Source organism: Chelonoidis abingdonii, chromosome 5, assembly GCF_003597395.2.
Source record: "Chelonoidis abingdonii isolate Lonesome George chromosome 5, CheloAbing_2.0, whole genome shotgun sequence".
In the NCBI taxonomy this organism is placed as follows: Eukaryota; Metazoa; Chordata; order Testudines; family Testudinidae; genus Chelonoidis; species Chelonoidis abingdonii.
The window spans coordinates 36,780,583-36,806,096 of record NC_133773.1 but is presented as its reverse complement, the minus strand read 5'-3'; the positions used below and the strand labels follow the sequence as shown (position 1 = coordinate 36,806,096).

The 25,514-nt window shown below is 40.7% G+C and overlaps 1 protein-coding gene across 3 annotated transcripts; it reads right to left on the bottom strand.

The window, feature by feature from the left end:
* Nucleotides 1–22,218, bottom strand: TRMT10A (tRNA methyltransferase 10A). Of its 3 annotated transcripts, none has more exons than XM_032763019.2 (8): nt 22,101–22,218; nt 20,525–20,808; nt 19,329–19,491; nt 16,855–16,926; nt 16,289–16,363; nt 7,996–8,145; nt 7,209–7,314; nt 1–4,338 (listed from the first exon to the last, which is right to left on the bottom strand). In XM_032763019.2, the coding sequence occupies exons 2-8, from the start codon at nt 20,722–20,724 to the stop codon at nt 4,169–4,171; spliced, it is 936 nt and encodes a 311-aa protein (XP_032618910.1). In that variant the 5' UTR covers nt 20,725–20,808; nt 22,101–22,218; the 3' UTR covers nt 1–4,168. The 3 variants fall into 3 exon arrangements, with proteins under 3 accessions (XP_032618910.1, XP_032618911.1, XP_032618912.1); XM_032763020.2 differs by lacking the exon at nt 22,101–22,218 and adding an exon at nt 21,843–21,865; XM_032763021.2 differs by lacking the exons at nt 16,289–16,363; nt 16,855–16,926.
* Between the last annotated feature and the right edge of the window lie 3,296 nt (nt 22,219–25,514).

Here is a 25,514-nt window from a genome sequence, read left to right as displayed (position 1 = left end):
TTGAGTTGATATTTTATTTCATTACTTACCTTTGTTCTTTAAAGTAAATAATACAAAGTCAGTTTGAAGAACAGTAGAACAAGCCTAATCTAACAGACAGGGCCACCCAGAGGATTCAGGGGCCCTGGGGCAAAGCGGTGGAGCTGCGTCCCTGCTAACAGAATATGAGAGAGTCATTACTGAACAATTGATGGCAACAATACTAATGTGTCCTTTCAATAGCATGCTTAACTGTCCTATGAAGCTGCTTGTGATCCTGGTAGGTTATTGAGCAAATATATTAGAGTGAGATGTGTATTGGTTTACAAAGACAACTACAATCAACAACATTTCCTAATTTTCCCCCCCCCAATACCGTCTGCACTTATTTGCATGAGTACACAAAGCTAGTCTGCCCCCCGCCCCCCAATATCTCTCATTGAAGATAAGTTGCAAGGTATGTACACTCACAATGTGGCTTAAGTGCTTCAATAAATGTATTTAACAGGTCAAAGAGTCCTTTAACGTATTAGTGACAACCCATTGTACTTAATCCAATTAATGACTGATCCTAATAAAAATGCTTCATGATGAAATTTTCTTAAGCTAAAGAAAGTGTGCATGTCCTCTTTTCACTCCATGCCCTTGAGCACCTGCTCTTTTAGTTACTTGGCTTCCCTTCAAAAAGACAGTACGTAGCAATGATGGACACTCCCATAAGACTATTCTTGTGAGGTAGTCACATTTCATCCTACTATAATAAAATGAGATAGCCTATCTTCAAACTATCACTGTCCCTGACACTAACAGCTGAGTCTGCAGGATCCTATCTGGTTGAAAAGGCTCAATTTTAAAATTTGATTAAAGCTAAAGAAATTATGTAATACATAGATTAAGAAAAGAGTGTCTGTACATCTAAGTATAGTGCTTAGATTATCCACAAATACAAAGTTTGTTTTAAAAAGTCATATGATACATGGAGTACGTAATCAGCAATAACCCAGCTTTAGGTAAAAAAAGCTAACAATATAGTTACTAGAATCCAAATACTCAGCTACATCACTCATGAAAAGTTGTACAGAGACTTGGTTGTGGAAAGCAAAATATATCAGTGAGTGGAGATGGTCCCTCAGTAATTGAGAATTTTGCTACACTAGTTTAAAACAGTCCACCTCAAGCATTTTTAAACACTTCATGAAGTGCTCAGGTTGCACTCCAATACTCCTTAGAGTATTTATACTCCACTGCTCTTGGAAGCTATTCCCATGTTATTGGAGACTGGGCTGATTTAGTAAGTGTACAATCTTTGCGATGCACAATAAACAAATAGCGATGAGTTATATGCCCTTTACAGTCCTTACTAAAGGACAAGTTTTCAAGAGCTTCACTCTTTGTAAAAGTGAGCACAGAGCTCTGCTGGCTGGGTAGAAGTTCAAAGTAATTTCAATAAGCAGTTAAGAGGCAAGCAGATAAAAGAATAACAAATAAGTAGGAATAATGTTGAATACTATTAAGTTGACTATAAACAGTGAATTAAAGTTAAACTTGATGTCAAAATGAATGTGGGAGATATAGTGTCCTGTGATAAACACCACCTAAATATCTGGACAAGGGGGGGAAAAAGACTGATTACCTTTTGTCATCACTCTGGATATTGCCTCAGAGCGGCATCAGGATTGCACAGCTCAATTGATATTGCTTATGGTTTATCAACAACAATATACTCAGCCTTGGAAAAGATATAAAACTAAGATGTCCCTGCCCCAAAGTGCATGTCGTTTAAAACACTGACAAAGGAGAAGACGATGCATTAGAAGAGAGAGAAATGAATCAAGTTAAACTGATCTGGCTTATGTATGGACCTTGGTGCCTTACATTTGCCAACTGAGCTGAAAAATGATGTTGCTTGTCTTAAACCGTGCAAATTTGAAGTTAGTAGAAAGTTTTAAGTGAGTCACATCTCCTCTCCAAAATGAATCACTTTGCCCATGACAGAAGTCCTGAATGTTTCATTTTGTGTTGCTCTATTTCATTGATCAAGAGAGTCTCTTACTTGCAAACGACTGATTTTCATATTATGCAACTCTTTATTTTAAAAATAGTAAAGAGCACTCTATAACCACTTTCAAATCATTATATTTGACACAGTAAGACATGGTGATATGTTAGTGCAAATGAAAAAAACAAAAAAAACAAAAAAAACAAAAAACTTGAGGCAGAAGCCAAATGAGAGAGGCAGTGGCTAACATACAGTAGAAAGGAAAACGTAAGAAAGAAATTGTTTTAAATAGTATGTAATATGTTGAAACAAAGACATGAATATATTTCAAAGTTATCTGCAGAAGATGTTGTAAAAAGTGTCCATTTCAGAGCTTCTTTGGGTTAAAAAAAATGAATTCTTCCTTAATATGTAAATCACACAAGTGAAGAGAATATATTTTGTTGTAAAAAACATTCACGTCCACCATAGCAAAAAAAAAGGTCTGGTCAATACAACAATGCAGAAGAACTACCTTTGAGAGTTGTGGAATTAATTGCACATGAATAAATTGTAGCATTTAGTTTTCATGTGCTCAAGTCTGAGAAGGAAACAAGACACGTGGCAGAATTAGAAAATCTTAACTGAAACGTCAAATGCTTAGATCAGATTTAATGAATACTACGTGCAGCAGTATGCAATACCTCAGCTGTAAAATGTACACTTGTACCTTGGCTATTTTACACATTTGTTTGTTAACAAAGGAAACTGGTACTGGCAAGCGCTTTACTTTGTTTATGCTGTACATTTCTTTGGCTCTTCAAACAAAACAATGCTTTTGTCCAAAAGTTTCTCCAGGTTCAGAGACAAAATGTAACATATTTCTCTGTGGCATATCTACACAATAAACCCATCACAGCATTTCATTTGAGCAACAAACTGTTGCCAACGACCTAAGGCAGATGAATCTTCACTGTAGTTTATCAGATGGCTGCCTAATGAGTTCTCAAAATTAATTTATATTAAAAAAAGAAAGCACAAAAATGATCACACTGAACATGTCCAATCATAATTTGCTTGTTGCCAACCCCGTAAAACTATAGGCCACATGCACATCTACACATATTCCAGTTCAATTCCCAGTCTGAAAGTGGTGACAGTGGAAGGAGGATTGGAGCTGGATACAGAGCCAGTCACATCTATGTCCTCTGTTCAAAACCAGCCCATGTCACAAGTGCCCAGAAGCTGCTATCATCCAAATGCTCTTTGGGAGTCTATTGATGATTGTGGACTTGCTCTCGGTAGGTACTTGTCCACATTCCAAAAGCTACACTACAACTGGCTACCTTCTGGATAGCCCCCACAGAAAGGGATGAGAGAATGGCCTCACAGGTGTAAAAAGACACCTCTTGCCCCCAAGGCTGTCTTCTGACCTGCTTTAGGAGTTCTGAAATGGCTATTTTAAAAATTTAGTTAAAACAGAAAGCTTAAAGTTCAGGAGGCAAGACGACTAACTTTTTTTTTTTTTTTTTTTTAAATATTCACAACCCTGCCAGAGAAGTAGGATACTCATTCTATAGGCAGATCTGCTGTGACAGATGATGTTTTTAAAAAAATTATGTTTTAAAGTGTCCAAAGCAGAGTTCCTGGCTCCCAATGTTTTTTTTCAGAGACCATAAGACCGTCTTTGCTCAGAAAAAACCCCCACTGATGGTGAGAAGTTATACACACTTTGCAACAGGCAATGCCGGAAGGAGCTTTCAAATTCATTAACCTTTGACACTCATTGCTTTTAAGACATAATATAAGATAGGGATGAGTAGGGAAGAATAATAAAATATCAAGGGTACATGCACAAAGCAGGGACAGTTACGAACACATTAATTATTAGGTTTCATCACAAGCTTCAGGAAAATAAAATAAAACCCCTCTGTATGTATCAAATAAAATATTTTAAAAGAAAATAAATATTAGCTTCCATAACAAAATAAGTTCTGCATTTGCCATTAATGTACTTTATAAAAAGCTCCAAAAATGAAGTATTTTCAAGGTAAAAATAACATTCATCTTTACCACTTCTTTCCAAGTGTAGCCACTTAAACAAATACCACTAGTGAGATAGATTGTTCTCTGAGGTTTCATCTAACTCATGTCTTATTTCTATCCTTTGTGCCACATGCACTTTTCATTCCTGCCCTCTTCCACAGTTGCCTAGTCGCTGTCCGAGCTATTATCTTCACCAGCCTCTTTTTCATGCAGCTCACATTTGGAGGAATCATTGGCTTCGCCCAGAGGACTGGCCCCTTTCCGTGGTGGCAAGACACTGAAAAATGCTTCCTTCCAGTTTCTCTTCTCCAGATAAGAGAGGATTATCTCAAACACTGCAACCAAGAGAGACCATCAGCTCTTCAATAGCGAAGCAATTAAAATTTCTGACAGGAACAGAGACTAATTCTTAAAGAACACACGTTTAAAAACGTAAGCCAGCTGTTTCAAAGATCATACACCTCTTCCCTCAACAATGCAAAATAAAGCCCTTTGGATTAAACAGAAAATCCAGTACTGCTGCAGCAGTCAGTTCTTGTTCTTGTATGAGCTTTCCCTCTGCCCCCCAAATAAGTATGTTTTGAAAATTATTTAGAACAGCCGTACAAAGTAACGGATGATATACTCAACCCAGGCACAAAATGTACTTGCTTCCTTTTACTATGCTAAAGAATGGTGATGAAAAGATAAATTACCCAAACAAAAAAGTCGTCATCTCTTCCTCCTACCCACCGCACTCTGACATGTTACACTTGTGCCACGCTGATTTAGTTGTATTTGTTTTTAAATAAAAGGACAAGTTAAGTTAACGTACACCCTAAATTTGACCTGCCTTGTTATAATATTTTATAATTACTCTATGTAGTATGCTTAATCTTCTTAGTGCTTTATAATCACTTAGATCCTCACAATGATCCTCCGAACAGACAAATAAATATCTACATTTTACAGATAGGGAAATGGAGGAAAGTTGCTTAACCTCTCTGCCTAATGCTGAGGACTCAGAATCCAAGCTAGCAGTTCTGAGCTCACAGTCTTGATAGAGAGAGTGGTCTCAATATAGCAGCCAGAACTAGAAAGAATGTTCAGAGGTGGAGGGGAATTTTAAACAACATTTTCCAGTACAGTAATTCCTCATTTAACGTTGTCCTGCTTAACCTTGTTCCAATGTTATGTCCCTGCTCAATTAGGGAACATGTGCGTTTAAAGTTGTGCAATGCTCCCTTATAACATCGTTTCGCTGCCTGCTTGTAAGATTCTGTGGAAGAGCAGTGACTTTACAAGGGAGCATTGTACAAGTTCCACTTCTCCGCCTCCTCCCTCTCCCTCCCAGTGCTTCCCCCACCACCAAACAGCTGTTTGGCGGTACTTAGGACTTTCTGGGGGAGGGGGGAGGAGTGGAGACGTGGGGCTTCTCTGCTCCTCCTCCTCCCTCCCAGCACTTTGTACTTTCTGGAAGGGAGGGGCAGAAGCGCGGAAGTGCTGCGTCTTTGCTCCTCCTCCTCCCTCCCCAAAAAGTCCTAAGCTGTTTGGCGGCGCTTAGAACTTTGGAGGGAAGGGAGGGATGTGGCATGCTCCGGGGAGGAGGTGGGGTGGGAAGAGGTAGGTCTGGAGTGGAGCAGGGACAGGAAGAGGCAGGCCTGAAGCATTCCCAGCAAGTCCAAGGCAGAGAGCTAAATGGGGCTCTGTTGGCCCAATTTTGCCATCCTTATTCATGACAAGTTGTACTTCGCATGAAAGTATTCCTATTGAAATTGGACAGAATAATATTAAGGTTATAATATGTACAAGGGATTGAATTACAATAGTTAAAGGCACCTTATTTTTGAATTTTCTGTCTTTTGTGCCTAAAGTCCTCAACAGGGATATTGCATTAACATGGGATTTTAATAGAAGTACTTTACATGTTTAGTGCTTTTCAATTATCGTTCTCAAAATGCTTTACAATGGCAGATAAACATAAAAAATCCCATTTTACAGATAGATTCAGAGAGGCTAAGAGACTTGCCCAAAAACACATAGTGGATCAGCAGAAGAGTCAGAAACAGAACTGTGATCTGACTCTCAGCCTAGAAGATGGCATCCAGAAATGATACTAGAGGTCAGTATATGACTGTTGCAGGAGAACTACTAAAATGGCCCCAGTTAATATCCTGCAGTTTTAAATGGATAATATGTGGAACCCTGTTCTCTACCTTGTGATACAATATTTAAAGCTACAGCTGTGTGTGTGTGTGTGTGTGTGTGAAATGCTTCCAATATGCGCGTTTTGGTAATACTTAAGTCACTAGGTTAATGATTAAGCTTAAGTAAGCAAAGTTATAGCTGATTCTCTGCTAAATTTATGATGTACATCTACTGGTAATTCTGAGACTGGATGAGCATGCCATTGCACACATCAACATTTGATAATATTTAAGATAATAAATACTTTTAGCAACAACAATAAAAGGCCATTTTCAATAAAATAGAGATGGTAGAAGAAATTCAAATGGTGAAAAATAAAGACATAAAATAGTAAAACCAAATTTAAAAAAAGAAAAGAAAAAAAAAAGTTGAGCAGCAACCATATTGCATATGCTTATATTTAAATCTAACTAATCACTTAAAGGTCCCAGTTGTCAAAACTGAAAGTACTAGGGCTTTTTTTTAAAAAAGAAAGATAGATTAGGTAGAGAGTGTGGTTGTATACCTCAACCTATCAGACGCTGAAAACCAAGTACATACATTCTGGGATCTTGCTGAATGCCAATGCAAGAGAATCGGGGAGAAAAAACAGAACATTGCTAAAAGCCAGTTGAATAAATTGTGCAACTATCCACCCCATAATCAATGCACACCAAAACTGTGAAACAGGGCCAGTTTTTCATCTCTTGCATTTATCTTTTAAAGGGAATAGAAACACAATGGTAAATCCTAATATTCTGGTCCTTGAACCGTTTTCAAGGAGGAAATTTAGCCACCGTGGGTAGTATTTCCAGAGTGCCATGTTTTCCATAGGATAACTCAATGGGACTTAAGCTCCTAAGTCACTCAGGCACAACTGGAAAAAATCTCACTTTTATAAAGATTAAAGGCACCCAGCCACTACTGAAATAAGAATTAGGTCTTTATGCTCTGATGTACTTGTGAAGATTCATATAAATTTGATATTGCTGACACATTCTGCACATTTTCATTTTTATTTTGCAAACTCGTGACTTACCATGATTAACTGCCAATACTTTCCGGCTGTTCATTTTCACAAAATTTCCAAGTGGAAGCTGTGCATGACCAATTCCCTGTTCTAGTGCCTTTTTGTAAGTAATGCCCTGCAGCAAAGACAACCCCCCAAAAAGTTAACCAAGAATCACTATTTCTGATAAGACTGTACAATACAATGAGCTTTCTACCACTAGGAAAGAAAGACAAAACGAGTAAGATAATTACTGTTTTCAGGCAGGGGTTTTGCAAGCAGTGTTATACTGTTGCAACTCAAGACAAAGTGTGAAGTACAGTGTTTTAAGGTAGTATGTGTGTTGAACACTAAGAATGAATACAAATTTTTCAGAATTGTATCTTGTTTAGCAAATACGAAAACTCAAGGTTACCTGAGCTGTTTAAAAAAAAAAAAAAGTGTAGTGTTTTTGGTTTGTTATTTTAAATTCTAGTATTCCTTTAACACTTATGAAAAATTAAGAAATTGGTACTGCAGTGACTACATTCTGCAGGCCAACAGAGCCCCATTTAGCTCTCTGGCTTTAACAGTAGTTCAATCTGCTTTGTTCTGACAAATCATTTGCCAATTTATCCTCCAATTTTTTTAATGACACGAACTACAAAAAGTCACTACATACAACCACCTCCACTTTTGGTTCTTAAGAGTTTTACTGCACAAAATCAACCAATATAATATTTAAAAAGTAGCCATTTTTGCTGATTTGCATGTGTTCAGTAAGAACACTAACTTAGATGCTGAAAGAGCAGCTTTAAAGAATGTAGTATCCATCTACCTTGTGGTGATTGTGATCCACCAGACCTCCAATTACATAGGCTTTAGTCTCTTCTAGTTCATTCAGCACATCAGGGGAGTCTGATGTAAGATACACGAGGTCTTCCTTCTTCATTAGCTCATTATAATGCTCTGATGAAATATGAATATCCTTTGAGATACAAAGAATTCAAAGGTTACTTACACTATTGAATAATGCCTGGCCAGGCTAAACATCAACAGAAGTACCCATGGAGCCGGTGACCATGCTGTAGTGAAAGTAAAATGAATTATATTGTAAAAATAAGAATGGACTAAAGAAATTTATATGTACCTTTAAGTAGAAATAAGAAATGTTGAAATACAGGTGCCAGGAAAAGAAACATGAGGCATAAACAATGGCTAATGGCGAAACATTAACAGAAGATCGGTAATAGTTAGTAAGGAAATAAGATATGCATGCCTAGCCCAGGTAAACTTATCAGATTCTGCTTCCTTTGTTGTTATCTTGTTAAGTTCTCGCCCTTTTATTTGTATAAATAAGATAGTTTGTGTCTTGCATGGTGCTCACATTATCTGGGTGCATTAGCAGAGCGCTGTGCTAATAAAACAGAGTGGTCTGACAAACTGTGAGTCCTGAGTCTAACTTTGACAATTTGGAGGTTCCACCGAGATGGCAACCGTCTTCACTGGGCTGTGTGATTCCTGACCATTTTTGTAGGACAACCGCGGCAGCCGGCACCTGGGCATTTGGCCCGAGCGGACCTCCACCAGAACAGAAGGGTGCACGACCACAATGAAGTCTATGCCGTCGAATCTGTTGGTTCCCACTCTGTTCTGGTAGGGATCCCGGGATTTGACATCAGAAGTCTGGTCAGGTAATTATTTCTGTGTTTTGTCCGGACTGAGGACTGTCCTGTCTCTGTGTCTATCCGTCTTCCTGTGGAGTGTTTGAGTCTGGGTGCCGTCTCCATCCGGGGATCAGCTGACCAAGGGGTTTCTGTCCCCGCGGTCTGAGTGAGTGGAATCTGCACAATCGCAGCCGCACCGCACTTTGGGTAAAACCCTTGGTGTGAAAGCAAGGGCGATTCAGGCAGTAGCCTGTGGGCTCCTTTTGTGTGTTGCATCGGGCATCGATCTGAAGAACCCAAATTTCCTTCTTGTGTGATTGGTGTGTGAAGTTCTCCTGTATGGATAACCAGACATCTAAGTCAGGACAGTTCCCTAAACGAACGCCAGCTCATTTTATGTATTTAGGATGGGTTCGGACTCCTGTAAGAAGGGTCTGGACTCCTGTAAATTTCTGGAAAAATGGTCTAGGCTAACTCAGGGGGATCCCAAAACTCAGTGGCCACTGTTAAAATCTTGGAACAAAAGACCGAGTGGATGTCTTAAAGGACAAACTCGGCCAACCTAAAACTAAATTGGCTAAAGGAGAGGTTAATTGTTTCATGCAGTGGTGGGAAGAGGCAAATCGTAGGTGGACAAAATCAAAACTTGCCTCTCTCAATTATTCAAATAATAAGTTAAAAGCTTTATTAAAAGCCTCCTCTCCCACCACCAGACCGAGCGCTCCCCTTTACCCCGTTCTCCAAACCCCGGATCGATCCAACCCCTTCATACTCCCATCTCATTGTAAAAAGGACAAAAAGCCCCTTGTTCTGTTCCCCTTTGTTGTCTGCCTCAAAAACTGATTCTTTAGTGTTCCACTACCAATTCAGCAAGGAGGGTGGGCTCCTCAACTAGCCCCCACCCTTCCTGGTCCCTTTCCTTGAACATTTCTTTCAAAATTGTGAAATGACCACAATAGCACTCACAAAATGGTTCATTGGAAAAAAGCAGGATCGGGCCCAGACAAGCAGGCAAGCAACAGATAAAGAAACTGAAAAACAGGTTGAAAGCCCTAAGGGAATAGTGTCAGGAGTAAGAAAGCAGTAAGTAAGTGCAGGCATGAACCCTGGAACAATACTTAAAATGGTGAAATCTGAGGTGATAAAGGTGTCATTTTGGGAGATAAACAAGTGATTTAAGGAAAGAGAGTGAAAAGTTAACTCTACAGAGGCTGGAGAGAATTAAGCAGTTAAACTTTGTGAAAATGTTAAAAAGGACCATGTTAAAGAGAGAGAATTCTTGGTTTCTTTGCAGCCATTCTGAAAGGAAAATGGGCCCTTTTCCAGAAAAATGGGCCCTATCTGATTTAATCATTTTCCAGTCATCAAGAATGTCCTAAAGGTCCAAATAATCCAGCTATGTAAAAACAAATAGCAGCTATGTAAAAACAAAGCAGTGTAAAGGAATGTTAAGGAAAAGAAAATGTGTATGTATCTATTTGTCTGTGAAAATATGTAAAGTTCTAAGAATCTAAACCACACATCTGGTTTGTAAAACTCCTGTTTTGTAGGTGTGAGATAAATTGGTTTTGTTTTTGTTTTTAATGCCACTAAAAATTCATTTGACTCTTTAATTCAAAGTTGCAAAACTGACAGACCTTTTTTGCAAGACACAGTAAGTAGTGTTGTTTGGCTTTGGGATTTAGCATTTAACCCTTAAGGGGTAACTTGATTCTTTATAAAATTTAAAATGTTTTTAAATAAAAACCAAGTCATGGCTGCAATAGGGCAGTCAAAATCAGGAGAATAGGGAGAGATTCTGGAGTCTGTGTTTGTTTGGTTGTTTTTTTTGGTAACAATAGAAGATAAGAGCTGTAGTGAAAGAATAAAAAAAATTAACAGTGCCCCTCTGAAGCAACAGCAGAGGTGAGGTGCACAAAACAAAAAGAAACGATGTTAAAAACACCGAGTCTTAAAATGGCTCTGTGTAATCAGACTGTCACTTTGATAAGGGTACATAAAAACTCTGTAAGAACAAAAAACAAACAGTTACATCTTATGTAAAAATTGATATGGCTAATTTTTTTTTAAAGTTATAGTATAGAAGGAATGTGCATTTTCCCTAGGACATGTGCAATGTATATTGTAAAAAGGGGTAAAAGAATGCAAATGAAACATGTTGCTAAATTAAAATTCTATTAGGGCTCCAAAAAGAGCCACAATACGCTGTGTTTTCTTTTTCAGATCTGTTTGTTAAGACAGAGTCTCTGAGCTCTGCTGATGGCTTTAAATCCAAAAAGCCAAGCCTGTGTTGATACAAATTACCTAACTGATAAAGAAAGGTGAGAACTGCCAGCACAAAAGAAGCAGCAAATAAGAAACATACCTGATGTTTCTCAGCTATTACCTGTGCATAAACTTAAAGCTTAACACAGCAGGAAAAACATTATAAACTTGGTCTGCTATATAAGAGAGAAAACTAAGGTACACCACCTCACTAAACAGTGGGATAAATTTCCCCATAACCTTTAAAAGGAGAAGCCATTAAGACCTGGCCTGCCTATAGAACAAAAAAAACACAGGAAAATATGGGGGTAATTCCTTTGTTTTGCCTGCAATCAGCATGGCTATTTGTAAAAGAACAGAATCTTTAAGCAATAATCAATGCTACTCCAAAAGGGGTAGAAAAATGTTATTTTTGTCTTTCAGAAAAAGCTAATACTAGCTACAGAACAACCTATTACAAAAACAAATGAAGGTTAAAAAAAAAACTAAAAACACCATACTGAGATAGCTATGGAATGTACTGAAATGCAGATATTTAGAACATAAGATGTTTTGGGTAATATCAGAGACTATTAAGGTTTTGATACATCTGTTAAAGCAAAGAAAAAGATAACTGTTTAGTACCTATCAATATACATGGATGCAGCATGTCTCCAGTACGGTGAGACAAAATTCGTTAAGTGAAGAAATTGTTGTTAAAAATCGCACACCAACAGGCTCTGGAAGCAAAGACATGGAAAGTTAGCCCACTCCCCAGATTACACTTGGGATCCTTCTGGCTACCCCAGACCTCAAGCCAGTGAGCTGGGGAGGAAGGGAAACTATTGGACACTAGAGGTTGTACCAAGTGGACTCCTCAAAAGTGGGTATGCTTATCCATGCCTGTTGGTCCAAAGCCCTGCAGTAAAGACATTTCACTAGAATCCTGTATGTGGGATAAAATGAATTATGAAACCAAAGTACTGTATAATGGGCTATGTGTATGTGTTAATTCTTGGGGGAAAAAGTGTTTTAAAAGGATAAAAGTGTTAGCAACCCACTAGAAGACAAATGTAAATGTAATTTAAGTACTGTGTTTACCAGTAATAACATTTACTATTTGCCACAACAACAACAACAAAAAGTCTCAGCTTACTGTAAGCACTGATTTAGCTGAGTTCTCTTATCAGTCTTGGCATTAAATAGCAAACAGTTACCAATCATCTGTTAAAGGTAAAAAGGAATATAGTTCCTTTAAAAAAAAAAAAAAAAAAAAAAAAGGAAAAGGAAAAATTTAATAATTACACAGCTTTAGATCTGATGTTAAGAATTGCCACCATGCAGAAAAATAACAGTGTTTTGGCTCATCTGGTCTAACATATTTTCTGGGAACCCAAGACTCAGATGCTCTGAGTCACAACAAAAAGGGAAATGTTACTACCCCTAATTGTTTTGGTTTTAAATTCTCCCACCCATTGAATTTTTGAAATGTGCTAACCTGAAAACAAATGATGCAAAGCTCTTTACATTAGGCCCAAATACCAAAAAGATGTTCTTCTCTTCCACTAAATAAATACAAGAAACACTGGCGATTAATAATCTTAGTGTCAAAAGGGGGATATGTAAGAGGAGGACCAATCAGGAAAACTGGATTTTTCAAAGCTCAGGGAGGGAATTTTTTTGGTTCTTTGTCTTTGTCTGGCTCTCAGCTATGAGAGGGGATCTTTTTCTATCTGTAAGCTTCTCATCTTCAGTTTCCCAGTTGTAAGTACAAAGGTAGCAAAACAATAGGCTTTTTATATGTTTTGTTTTGTATTTACATGTGTGTGTGCTGGAATGTTTAAATTGTATCTCTTTTTGAATAAGGCTGTTTATTCATATTTTTTCTTTTAAGCAATTGACTCTGTATAATTGTCACCTTGATACAGAAGATATTTTTATGTCTTTTTCTTTCTTTTTATATAAAGCTTTCTTTTTAAAACCTGTTTGAGGTTTTTTTCTCTGGTTAAGGCTAAGGAACGAAGGGAGGGGGAAATCTCTTTGTGTTAGCTTGACTAGGTTTGAATGCATAGCCTCAGGGGAAGAAGGAGGGGGGAAGGTAAATTGCCCTCTCTGTTTTGCATTCAAGGAGTTTAAGTACAGTATCGCCCAGGATAACCCAGGGAGGGGGAGCTGGGGATGAGATAAAGAGGAGAAGGGGGGAGGAGGTTTGTTTTCCCTTTGGTGTGAGACTCAGGGTTTCTGAGCTTGGGGTCCCCCAGAGAAGGTTTGGGGAGACCAGAGAGGGAGTCAGGCCCTGGAAATTCCTGGCTGGTGGCAGCGAGATCAGATCCAAGCTGGTAATAAGCTTGGGGCTTTTCATACAAGCACCCAGATTTTGGTTCACAGTGTAAGAATGCACCACCCCCAGCAAACCAATCATCACCTCAGGACCACGCAGAGTCAATTTTGACTCCAGAAGAAGACATAGAGAACAGCCTGCAATACCTTACAATCTACGCTCTCGTAAGGGTTGCCAGAAGCAGACGACGACCTAAAGCAAGGCCCAAGAAGCAGCAGTAGTGAGCCTAGCGTCTGCTGCCTGGTGGACATAAAACCATGTGACTGCGGTTCCCTCAGTTGAGGTTTGTCAGAACCAGAAGGGCCCTGCCTCCAACAGTTACCTCTGGTGGCGCCTGTTCCTCAGCTGCTGGTGTCTTAAGGTCTGGGGAATCCACAATGACAATTCTTTTATCCAGCAGCAAGTGTGGATAGCTCAGACCCCTAATATTTCTAAATGCTAGGTCTGCAGCCACATCCCAGCCCATTCTCAAGCTGATGTTCCTGTCTGGTTATCCCACTCAATTCCTCAGACCTCACTGGAGGACCTCGTCCGTTTAACACATATGGAACAGCAATGACACCTGCAAAGAGACTATTGGCAGTTCCTTTATCCCACTTGGGGGAGTAATACACCATGCAAAAGGCTCCTGAGGTTACAAGCAGTAGTTAAAATAATGGCAAATAAAGTTGGAGAAAGTTTAGAAGCCCTGGCCAAAGAAACAGGGGCAATCCAACAGATGCCCTCCAAAACCTCAGGCATTGAACGTAGTGCTAGCGGCCAAAGGAGGGTACTGTGCTCTCATTGGAAAACACCACCAATGAGGAACAGATCGTGCTAGCCACTTAGAACAAATCGCATATCTTCCCCATAAAGAGCCAAGTTCTTTATGGAAGTGGCTAAATAACCTGTTCAATTTCTCTGGCATAAGAAACTGGTTGTTTCAGGGAGCCCTGACTATCCTGTTTGGAATCCTAATAATTTTTGTATGTTTTCAGTCAGTCTCCTGTTGTATCCAAAATTGTACAAGGCATGCCACGCAGGTGACTGCCCCAGAACAGAGTGCTAATATGATGATTTTGAATATCGCTGATGAACAAAGAGATAAAAGGACGGCTAATATGTGGAACCCAGTAAAATGTTGGTCATGGTGAAAGCTTGACCAAAAGGAGGGATTGTGAAAGTAGAATGAATTATATTGTAAAAATAAGAATGGATTAAAGAAATGTTTTATGTACCTTTAAGCAGAAATAAGAAATTTTGAAACACAGGTGCCAGGAAAAGAAACATTAGGCATAAACAATGGTGCTAATGGCTAAACATTAACAGAAGATGGGTAATAGTAAGGAAATAAGTTTACCTGGGCTAGGCATGCATATCTTATTAGATTCTGCTTCCTTTGTTATCTTGTTAAGTTCTCGCCCTTTTATCTGTATAAACAACATAGTTTGTGTCTTGCATGGTGCTCACATTATCTGGGTGTTATTAGCAGAGCGCTGTGCTAATAAAACAGAGTGGTCTGACAAACTGAGTCCTGAGTCTAACTTTAACACCGTCCATGCCTAGTCAAATACAGTTTTGTCCCATATCCATTGTCCTGCTTTCTCAGTACCTATCCCACAGTTCCCAGCACAGCTCTCAGAAGCAGTGGCTTGTGAAAAGTTTAACGCCTTCTGCAATTCCTCTGGACTCTCAGAAGAGGCCAAACCCTTGTGACTCCCTGTAGAAAGTCCCTGTGGACCTAAATCACTTCCAAGATCTTTTTTCGAAAGGGAAGCCAGGATAAATGCTCAACTATTGCTTGGCAAGAAAGATTTCTGCTACTGCTTTTTAAAAGCAGTCACCAGGACTTGGGTGATGGAACTGCTCTATAATTTATTAATATAGTTTGTTGACCAAGTTATTGTATGAATATATTGGTTTAGTTAAAAGGTGTTCTAAGAAAAATCAAGCAGGAAGGAAAGAATAGCTCAAGGTATGCCACTTCTCTACAAACACTCAAGTGTTGTTAGATCTGTACGTAGTTGCTTTCCTATCACAGGATTTAAAAATGATCACTCTCAAGAGAGGCAGTAGTTGTGTGGGCGAATCAGAACCAACAGACTAGACAGACACCCACTGGGGGTATCTGAAGAAGTCAGGGCCACCCAGCCTCTAGGTAAGACAGACATACATGTAGATCCTATATTATTTAAAATCATTGTATAGCCCTACACTAACAGGCCAGCCACAGGTGTTTAGTGCAGCATAGATGTACCCAAAGAGATTTGCTCAAGGTCACATAACATTTGATAGAACTGAGCAAGGAACTCTGACCTCCTCCTAGGCAATGATTCCCTCATGCAAACAATTAAAAATAGTGTGGGAACATTATTAAAGAAAAGGAGTTACAAGAAACCCAGTATGTCAGCAGTCTTGCTGAATGTGCCATTCTTGACAGTACTGGTGTCTTTTTCTGGAGCCAGGCAAGATAATATGGGTCAGCTCACTAACACTTCACCTCTGGAAACCAGAATCTAGTCTAAATCAAGGCATAACAGATGTATTTAGCTTATGGTTAGTCAATACAATCAGAGATAAAAAGTCACGAATAGCAAGAATCAAGGAGTGGGAACATTACAAATCAGAACAGAGATGCATCAGTAATATTAACTGAAGAAATGCCTACAGATACAAAGCTAACCTTAAGTCAGGGCAGTCACTCATATGAACACTAAATTCATTCAAAACTGAAGTCATTAAGAGATAAACTAATACCACTTTTTTGATGCCTTGACAAAATACAGTACATGGAAAAGATACAAGCCAAAGTAACTGTAGCTATCCTTGAATGAATATTAAGATAGTATTTTTCCTGGGAAATTTCTGAGTCACAGAATTGCTTAATTATCTGTCATTACCTTCCAGTTGACCCATCCTTTGTCATTTTCATTCATGTTGTTCTTCAACTGGCCTCCATGGCTGGTCAAGTAAAACTTGGGGATACCAACAAAAAAAAAAAAGTGTACAATATCCAAATTCAAGATTTGTCTCCACGCATGCTTTATCAGACAAGCTTTTTTTCTGAAGTGTTAACTAAAACTCACTTTCATTATTTACTAAAGGAATCTGGCACTAAGAACATTTCTGAATGGACAGTACAAAACGGTTAAGGACTAAGCATTTTTTGCCTTATGTGCTGCAGAAAGAAAAGTGGACATCCAAAAGGTATTTTGGACTAGCAGCTTTTATATTGGCATTCACATGCCTTTTTATCTATGTAGGTATTTTTATGGTGCTCACTATCAGGAAGGTAGTGTTAGCATTCCTTTAATAGAGTAATGACAGAAATATGATTAAACTAAGTTGTTGTTTTTTTCATTTTACTAAAACTGTACTCTCTTTTGGGCAAGGATTGCTCTTCTGCATGCTCCGTCCATCAGTAAGCATGGCCAGTGCTCAAATATAGACAGCTGTTTTAACATACCTGTACAGGATGTAATGCTTTACGGTTTTCTGCATAACATCTCTGAATTTGCTTGTGAAGCTTCTTGACATCCTGTATATAACACAATTTGTTTTTATACAGTCCTTCAGACAGATCACCACAAAAATGCTTTACCAAGACTCAGTCAGAAGCTAGAGAGAGAGAAAGGAAGCTTTTAACCAGCAAAATAGAGCCCTGAGTGGGACGGCATTAGACCCTTCGAGAGAAAAGGAGAATGACAGCTGTGAGGGAATCATGTACACACAAACACAAATATATGCATCTCCCATAGAGTACATATTTAACCACTATTACGCAAATTGTGATTTGATTCACATTGTTCTATGTAATTATGAGTCAATGAATGACTGAATAATACACAATCTGTAACTCAATAGTAGTATGTGTAACTACTTCCAGGAATAGAATAGATTCCTTTATCATCATGTATCGAGGGTAGCCGTGTTAGTCTGTATCCACAAAAACAACAACAAGGAATCCAGACTCCTTGTTGTTTTTATAATCATGCATATTTTAATTATAAAAACACCCTTTCCCACCCACACAAAACATCTCATGCAAATTATACTTTCTTTTTTTTTATTTCAAACAAGTCATGGATATGAAGTTCATCAATACTGTGTTTTTATTTCAGTTACATAAAAACAAAATGTTTAGATTATTCAGCAAAGGACAGATAAAAAACAAAACAAAAACACACAATGGCCTGTCTCTAACCAGCCGTACCCTGAAACAATCAAAGTCTCCAGACCCTCCACCTCTAACCCCTCAGCCTTCATAAACACCTGAGAAAAGCTATGGTATTTGCACACAAAAGACGGAAGTGCATTCTAGAGTCAAGAAACTTTTATGGAAAATGCCCTACCAGCAGCTCCTTCTCCTGTATCTCAGAGGAGCTCCTCTGATCTCAGTTGTGACAGTAGGGCATAAAGAGAAAAGCCTCAGGCACCTGGGTTCCAACCCATTTAGGACTTCAAATAGGGTCAGAAAATCACTTTGAACTCTACCCAGAAACCTACTGGAAATAGTGCCACTGAGTACTAGTGTTATATGCTCCCTATATTACACTCTAGCTGCCAGTGTATTCTGTGCTAGTTTGAGTGTTTCAGCATGCAGCCTCACACAGAGTGCAATACAGTGGTCTAGTTTTGACGTATTTCTCAGACTTGAAAATCTTCAGGGCAGAGACCGTCTTTGGGGTTTGTATTTGTACAGCACCTACCACAATAGGATCCTGGTCCAGGACAAGGGCTCCTAAGCGCTACAATAATAGAGACATAGGTGATAGTAGAAAGGCTTGCATCAAAAAAAGAAAAGAGTACACTCTTCTAGCCAGATATAGATGAAAAAAATGTCTTTTTGGCTGTAGCGGTTGTTTAGTTAACAAGTACAGTAAAACTAAGATGGCACCAGGGCCGTCCCTATAGGGGTGCAGGGCCAGGGACATAGAAACTCTGTGCCCGTCTGCCAGGGGGGTGCTCCCCCCAGAACCCACCCGCACTCCACTCCTTCCCCCACGGCCCAACCCTGCCCCGCCTCTTCCCCACCCAGTTTTGCCCCTCTCCCAAGTGCACTGCACCCTTGCCCCCCCCCGCACCCCCAGATGCCAAACCAGTGGTAGGCGCTGGGAGGTGGTGATTGGCAGGGCCCACAGGTGAGCAGGAGGTGCTGGGGGGAAAAGGGAGGTTGGTAGGTGGGCTCCTCCGCCTCCTCACGAGGCGAAAAGTCTGCCAAAGCGCAGGTCCCGGGGCAGTTGCCCCGATTTGCCATATCCTAGGGATGGCTCTGGATGGTACCTGGCTTACAAATGGTGAAAAAACTTCCTTAGAGTACGGGGGGAGGGGGGGTGTGTGGTTACATTCTTATTCTCCCTATTCCGTACCCCTACCCACCAAAATCACTCCAATCTTTTCTTTATTACCTAGAAGCCAGTTCAACTTCATCTATCCTGACGTTTCATTAAAACTCTAGATTACTTGCTCTACTGGACCATCCAGCTCTGAGGTGACTGAATCAGAGCTGAGTATCACCATAATATTGCACACACAGTATCCCATGTGTTCTCACTAACTCTGCTAGGAGGCCTCAAACATACCCGGAACGGGAAAGGGGATCAGGGAGACGAAAGACCTCTGCCGTACCCTCCAGCAGAGTGCTCTCGGAGCACAAGAGCATTTAATGGCTGATATCAGGGACAAGGTTCTACTTTCTATTCCAGAATAGAATCAATTTTCAAGAACAGATCTCCAGAAAGACGACTGCTATTTTTAGCAAGTTTACATACAGGTAATCTTTTGAAATCTGACAAATTTAAGAAGCTAACATATAAGCTATCCCTCATGCACCAAGAACGATTATTTCATTTTCATCTGACCATAAATTCTTCCATTTTCAGATCATGCCATATTAGTATCAGAGAATCCATTTGCTTCCAATAGCAAAATTTAATTTACCTTTAATACCATCAAGTTGTCAAAACTGCAGTCTATAATAAGGCGAAGAGTACTAGGAACAACATCCCTACGTATACGCTTCCTGTCACTCCCTTCATTGTTAGATTCCAACTGATACTGACGCTCCAGTTTTCTTTTCTGGCGTTTCTCTTTTCGTCTCTGCCTAAAACAATATAAAAAAAGTTAAAAAAATAACGATTGCCAGGTCTGTACATATGCTTTATTGAAAAGTTCAAATAAGAGATAGTGTGAGGCTGCCCCAGATTCTTGGGTAGTATTGTAGCGATGGAGACAAGTTCAGAAACAACCCAACGCTCATCTTTCTCTGTTGGTAGAATAGTGAGAAAACCTATAACACTATGTATCTGATCCAGAGCTAACTAACATCGCCGGAAAGAATCCCATCCATTTCAGTGGGACTTGGATCAGGTCACATACTAGTAACAACCACTATGAACAAAAGGGCCAGTTAGGGGTCTCAGTGAAACAATACATTTTATACTCCAGATTCTAACAGGTATCTTTTCAGTGGCTAAGGAAGTATGCTACAGTGTGAGAGATGGGAAGAGTCAGCCTAAGATCAAGGCAGGAAACTGAGGCTCAAAAAGTTCATTCTGAATAGCTACTGTCTTGGGAAGGTGCCAATTGGGGTATCACCATGGTTCAGCTTGACCTAGAAGAGCCCATGCTTTAATATCCCTTTCTTATCCCAAAATAAATTCCTACCATCATATCATCCTAAAAGATGAGCCAATCTGATTGTGACAGCATCCCGTATTATCAAAAAGAGGAGACTCTCACTGATTCCTGGTTTTAGTCTCTCTCATCAGGCTACTGGGGCTGGCAGTAATACGGGGCAGCGCACTCTGCCAGTTCATAAAGTAGAAATAATACTTCTCGTTGCTCAGCAACAACCATTTTGACCAATTAGTGCAAAGTATTTGCAAGTTTGCCCTCCTGACATCCTCAATCTGCTAAGAAACAGTAGCTAATCACAGACCATTGAGGAGGACATTGATCTAAAATAAGTTCTCCCTAATGCTCTTATAGAGAAGCCCAGCATTTGAACCAACACTGGCTTTAATTCTCTTTTTTGCTGTGTATGAAGTTTATGTACACATTCTGTTCACATATATAATCATTAAAATTAAATACTGGATTGGAATCAGCAACATAGGAGACAATTCAAATCACACCTGCGTAAATCTCTTTGCTCTTCCCATTGTTTCTGCTTCATTAGCTTCTTCATTTGCCTCTTTGACATAACTCCAATGCTCTCTGTCTTGTCTGATCCTGGCTCCCCTTTCTTGACTTGATTTTCATTTGAATTAATCTTTTCTTCCACATCGGGAACATCTGTGGGTAACAGATTTTCTGCTGGCATTTCCGATGACATTTGCTTTCCAATGGCTTTAGTGGATCTTGTCTAAAGAAGCTTGAATTTGTAGAGTAAGTCTTTTTTTCCCCCTCAAGACTGTTTCTGCAAGAAACAGAAGAAATAATAGTTCAGAAATAGCACAAGAGGTCTAATTTAGATTAGTATCACTTTAAACCAAATGTAAATGGAGGGGAAGAGGGAGGAAGAGAAACAAACAAGAACTGTAGACAAGCTTTTCCCCCCACTCTAAGCCTTGGTCTGTGCCTCAACAAGCAACTAATGCACAAGAGCAAGCAGTAACAAATGTAACTGTAGTATTCAATACTTTTCTAGAAAATCACCTCTTAGCTACAGATAGCATACCACCTGTTTAATGGTTTATTTTAAACCCAGAAGGGGACAGCCTATGCTGCGTTATGACTAGACTCATTTAAATTCTGCGACTACTCAAGTCAAAATTGAGTTCAAAATGATCCCCAAATGTATGTGCTGGAGAAAGAATACCAGGAGGACAGAATTCTGAAAGCATGGCTCAGATGTTTGTTTTTAAATAAAGTTCCATGCTGTTTAGACAACCTGTTTGTTGCAAATTTCCCAAAGCTATCACTTTCAATAAACAGTTTCACCCCTTCATTTTTTTTTTTTAAAGAATTATATGTAGTTGCATATAGTTCTTGGTTGGAAGTCTCATAATTTGTTGGTTTTCCAATCACATTATCCTATTTTTAAGTGCTTTTCTTTTCCCCTACCTACCCTGTTGCTGCGTAAATGCTGCAGACAAATAGGGAGCTATCCCAGACCAACTGTATAGGGGAAAGAGTTAAATTAACTACCATGCATAACACAGTACCCTGAAAGGCACAAAGTAAAACAGAACAAAGTACAGCACGTTTCGCTACCCTTTCCGTTATAGTAATGTTAGAGATTAATTATAATAACAGTAGTTCAAATTAATTCAGACATAAGTTTGATTTTAAGAGACCTGGGGGGGAGAGAGATTTTAAGAAGACAGAAAATCTTCTCTGGTTGGCTCTGGAAAGGGCGCTGTCTGCTCAATGCAGCGGCGAGCCAGAGCCAGACAGACGCTCCTGCCGCAGGACGTGGGGTACCAGCGCCCCCAGCTGTTTCGGATTTACGCCTGAGCCCTGGTGCCGGGGCAGCTGAGCCCCAGGAGCGCGCCGCAGCGCCAGGGTACAGGCCTCGCCTGCAACCTGACTAGGGACAGTCGCTGTTCTTCCAACCGCGGGGACCACGGAGCCCCCGGGAGCCCCCGCACCCGGCTGCGGAGAGCGCGCGGCCCCGGCTCCCAGGGCTGATGACTCGTGATGGGGGAGTCCCGTCCCGAGGCTCAACGCAGGCGGCTCACGGCAGCGCTAACTCCGCACCGCACTTACCGACGCGCGGCAGCTCCCACCCCCAACGGCCAGCACCACCACGACACTTCCAAAGCCCCCTCAGCGGCGGCGCCCGCGACTCAGGCACCTGCCGGAACCGCGTCGCCCGTCTGACGTCATCGGCCTGCGCCAATGCCGTTGGGTCTTCGCGGGCGGGCGGCTCGCTCCGGGGCTGGGGGTGGAGGAAACTTGGGAGTGGCTGGCCGCGGCGTCAGAGGGGCGGGAACGTGCTGCTCAGCCGGTCTCCTCTTGTAGACACAGCGAGCACCCCCCCCCCGCAGCCAGGTGCCTCAGAGGGTAGTGACCCCGCGCAGCACCCTATAGCCTGCCTCAGGTGCCAGAATCAGGGCTACGGCACGTGTGTAGCCTACCTGCGGCAGGCAACCTGGCAAGGTGGTGGCCCAGCAACTCTAACAGCACAAACCAGGCTGATCAATCTACAGGCAAACAATCCCGATATTTATCCACAGTGTCACGCCTGTACTCACAGAAAGCTCCCAAATACAGTTAAGGAAGATGTGAGGAACTTTACGCAGGAGCGTCATGGTAGCTGATGTAAAGCACTAAGGTATTCCTGGATAACAGTACAGCTACAGGCCGATATTTTTGTACACTGTTATGATGGAGGTTGTGTGTGATATATCTAATTTTTATTTATGTCCATGCGTCCCACTAGTTTTAGACTTCACTGTTCCTTGGGTTAATGTCTCTTGGTCTCTCAGAGTAAGTTTTTTTGACCAGAATTTTTCTGAAACTCATGTCTCCCATGACTATGCTATATAGGGGGAGAAAAGTTTAAGAATATCATGCCATTGTTAGTGGCAAAATTTGACAATATATATATTTAAAATGACAGTTGGCAGCATAAGAAGAGATACAGTATGTATTCATCATTCAGCTTGTTATGTACACTGGGACTATTACAGAAATTAACATGTTTTACAATACCATTCTTCTAATGTTGAAAAAGCCTTAATCTTACCTCAAATAGAGTGGGGTCTCTTGATTCCGGTGCTTAGTAACCGGACAGGAAGCTTTTCACATTTACTATATAGGTCACCTTTTTAATCTGGTATAAAAATAGCAAACAACTAAAACCATCCATCAACCATTAGAAGGTAAAAGTGTAATACAGCCTTGGGGAAGTTGATCCTGCCACTGTCTAGCCTGTAACTGTTTTGTGGATTGTTGGTTTTCAAATGGCAGTTTTGTCACTGACATTTCCTGCATGCTAGTCATCTGAAATGTGCTTCTGCTCTAAGAAGTAAACTGTTCCGCATGCCCCCCCTGCCTAACTCTAGAGGAGAATGAAAAGATAGCAACTCTCTCTCAGCTATACCACAACTACTAGCAAACTACTGAAAAGTCAAAAGCTGTGTCCTGCTATTTTGAGGATGTCATTGCAGTAATGGAAAATTTATCTACACACTTACCCGAAGTTCCTTCCTCTCCATCTGGTTCACGGGTGCTTGACTGGCAGGACTGACTGGACTGCAGTGGAGTCAAAAACAGGTCCTGTCTTGCTGCACAGCTGGATCCCTCAGTTGCCTGTCCCCCATCTTCCTCCTCCTCATCCACTACCTCCTCCTCATTGTTCATGGCAGGGGCCTAGGACTCAGGCTTCTCAGAGGTATCCACAGTCATGTGTGGGATGGTAGTGGGATCTCCTCCAAGGCATGCAGCTTGTTTTAAGAGCGGTAGATCTGCAGTTTGGCACTGGATCGATTGTTGGGATCCCTGGGCCACCCTTCTGGTATGCCTGTTGCAACTTCTTTGCTTTCATTCAGCGCTGCTGCTGGTCCCTATTGCACCCCTTCTCGTGCATCACCCAAGCCATCTGCTCGTAGGTGTCCACATTTCTACAGCTTGTTCGGAGCTGTACTTGCATAGCATCTTCTCCCCATGCACCGAGAAGATCCACTATCTCCTGTGTACTTCAGGCATGAGTGCATCATTGGGCAGTTGCATTCAACAATGGAGAGCCGCTAGGTGTGCTTGCCAAGCTGGACAATCAGGAAAAGGAATTTTAAAAATTCCTTTTAAGAGGAGGGGGTGAGGTTCTAATCTTTGTGGCCTCTAAGCAATGGAGTTCAAAATGGTGACCACAACAGTCAGTTTGAGGTATTGTGGGACAGCTGCTAGAGGACTGTTAGGATCGACACAGGTAACAGGATCGGCACAGGTAACAGTGTCTATACTCGTGCTGTGTTGACCATAGTACATCGATCACGGCTTGATGTCATTCAGGGAAGTGGCGTTACTATGTTGGCATAACAAGGCACTTACATTGTTGGGAGACAAATTTAAGTCTAGACACATGCATGACTAGGTCAATGCAAGGCACCCTTACGTCAACATAACTTTATAGTGTAGACCAGGACCCTGCAATTCCAATTTAGGCTCCACTCCTCCAAACATTTATGCAAATAAGTAGTCCCGTTGAAGTCAAGGGGACTACTCACAAGCATAAGTGTTTGGAGGAGGTAAGTTAACAATTCTGTTGAGAATGGGCAAGAAATTCAGAATTCAGGTTATTCTCTCTTAGCTGTGTTGGCTCTACAGGCTCAAGAGTGAAAAGTAAGAAAACTTTATTTTTATCGGCTTGTTTTAGTGATGTGACTGAGTGCACACAAGGGGTAAGAACATGTTCTATTGACAGTGTCACATTCTTCAGAGAAGAACCATGGTTTAAAAAAATTAATTCCATATCCATTTCACCCCTTTAAAAAGCGTTACAGTATTCACATTTCACATTCAACTGGCACTATCACTCAGGCTACGTCTACACTATGGGATAATATCGAATTAGCTAAAATCGGTTCTTAAAACTGATATTATAAAGTCGAGTGTGCGCGTCCACACTAGGCACGTTAATTCGATGGTGTGCGTCCATGGTCCAAGGCTAGCGTCGATTTCTGGAGCTCGGCCTGACTTCCTTTTTTTCCGGTTCTGGTTTGTCTTTTTTCCTTTTTTCTTTGTTTTCTGTTGCCCTGTCATACTGATAGTTCCCTGCTGTTGGCCTTCCCGTCATAGACTTGAAATTCTTTCAATATTTTTTCATTTCGTCTTTGAACGGAGTTCTGTAGCACTGGATTCCTTCTATTATTCCAGTACCTCTTGTGGGCTCTTTCGATTCTCAGGAGACTGCATTTTGTTACCTGTGGTCTGTGGTCACCTAATGCTGATCAGACAGCTCCATGCTGGCCAAACCAAGGAAATTGAATTCAAAAGTTTCGCAGGGCTTTTCGCTGTTTACCTGGCCAGCTGCCCTCAGAGTTCTGATTTTGCTGTTCCAGAGCGAGTCAGTGGTGCATGTGGGATACCTCGCCGAAGGCCATAACGTCGATTTCCTCCACACTAAACACTATTTCCGAAGTTGCAAATATCGATTTTAGCGGCTACTCCTCTAGGTTG

Bases quoted from the DNA above. Each gene is read 5' to 3' on its own strand.
- TRMT10A (XM_032763019.2), bottom strand. From the start codon at position 20,724: ATGTCATCGGAAATGCCAGCAGAAAATCTGTTACCCACAGATGTTCCC. The intron at 8,146-16,288 runs GTAATGACAGAT...TGTATCTCAAAG, and splicing joins AAGGATGGGTCAACTGGAAG to GATATTCATATTTCATCAGA. The intron at 7,315-7,995 runs GTAGATGGATAC...TCTTTGCTGCAG, and splicing joins TGGATCACAATCACCACAAG to GGCATTACTTACAAAAAGGC.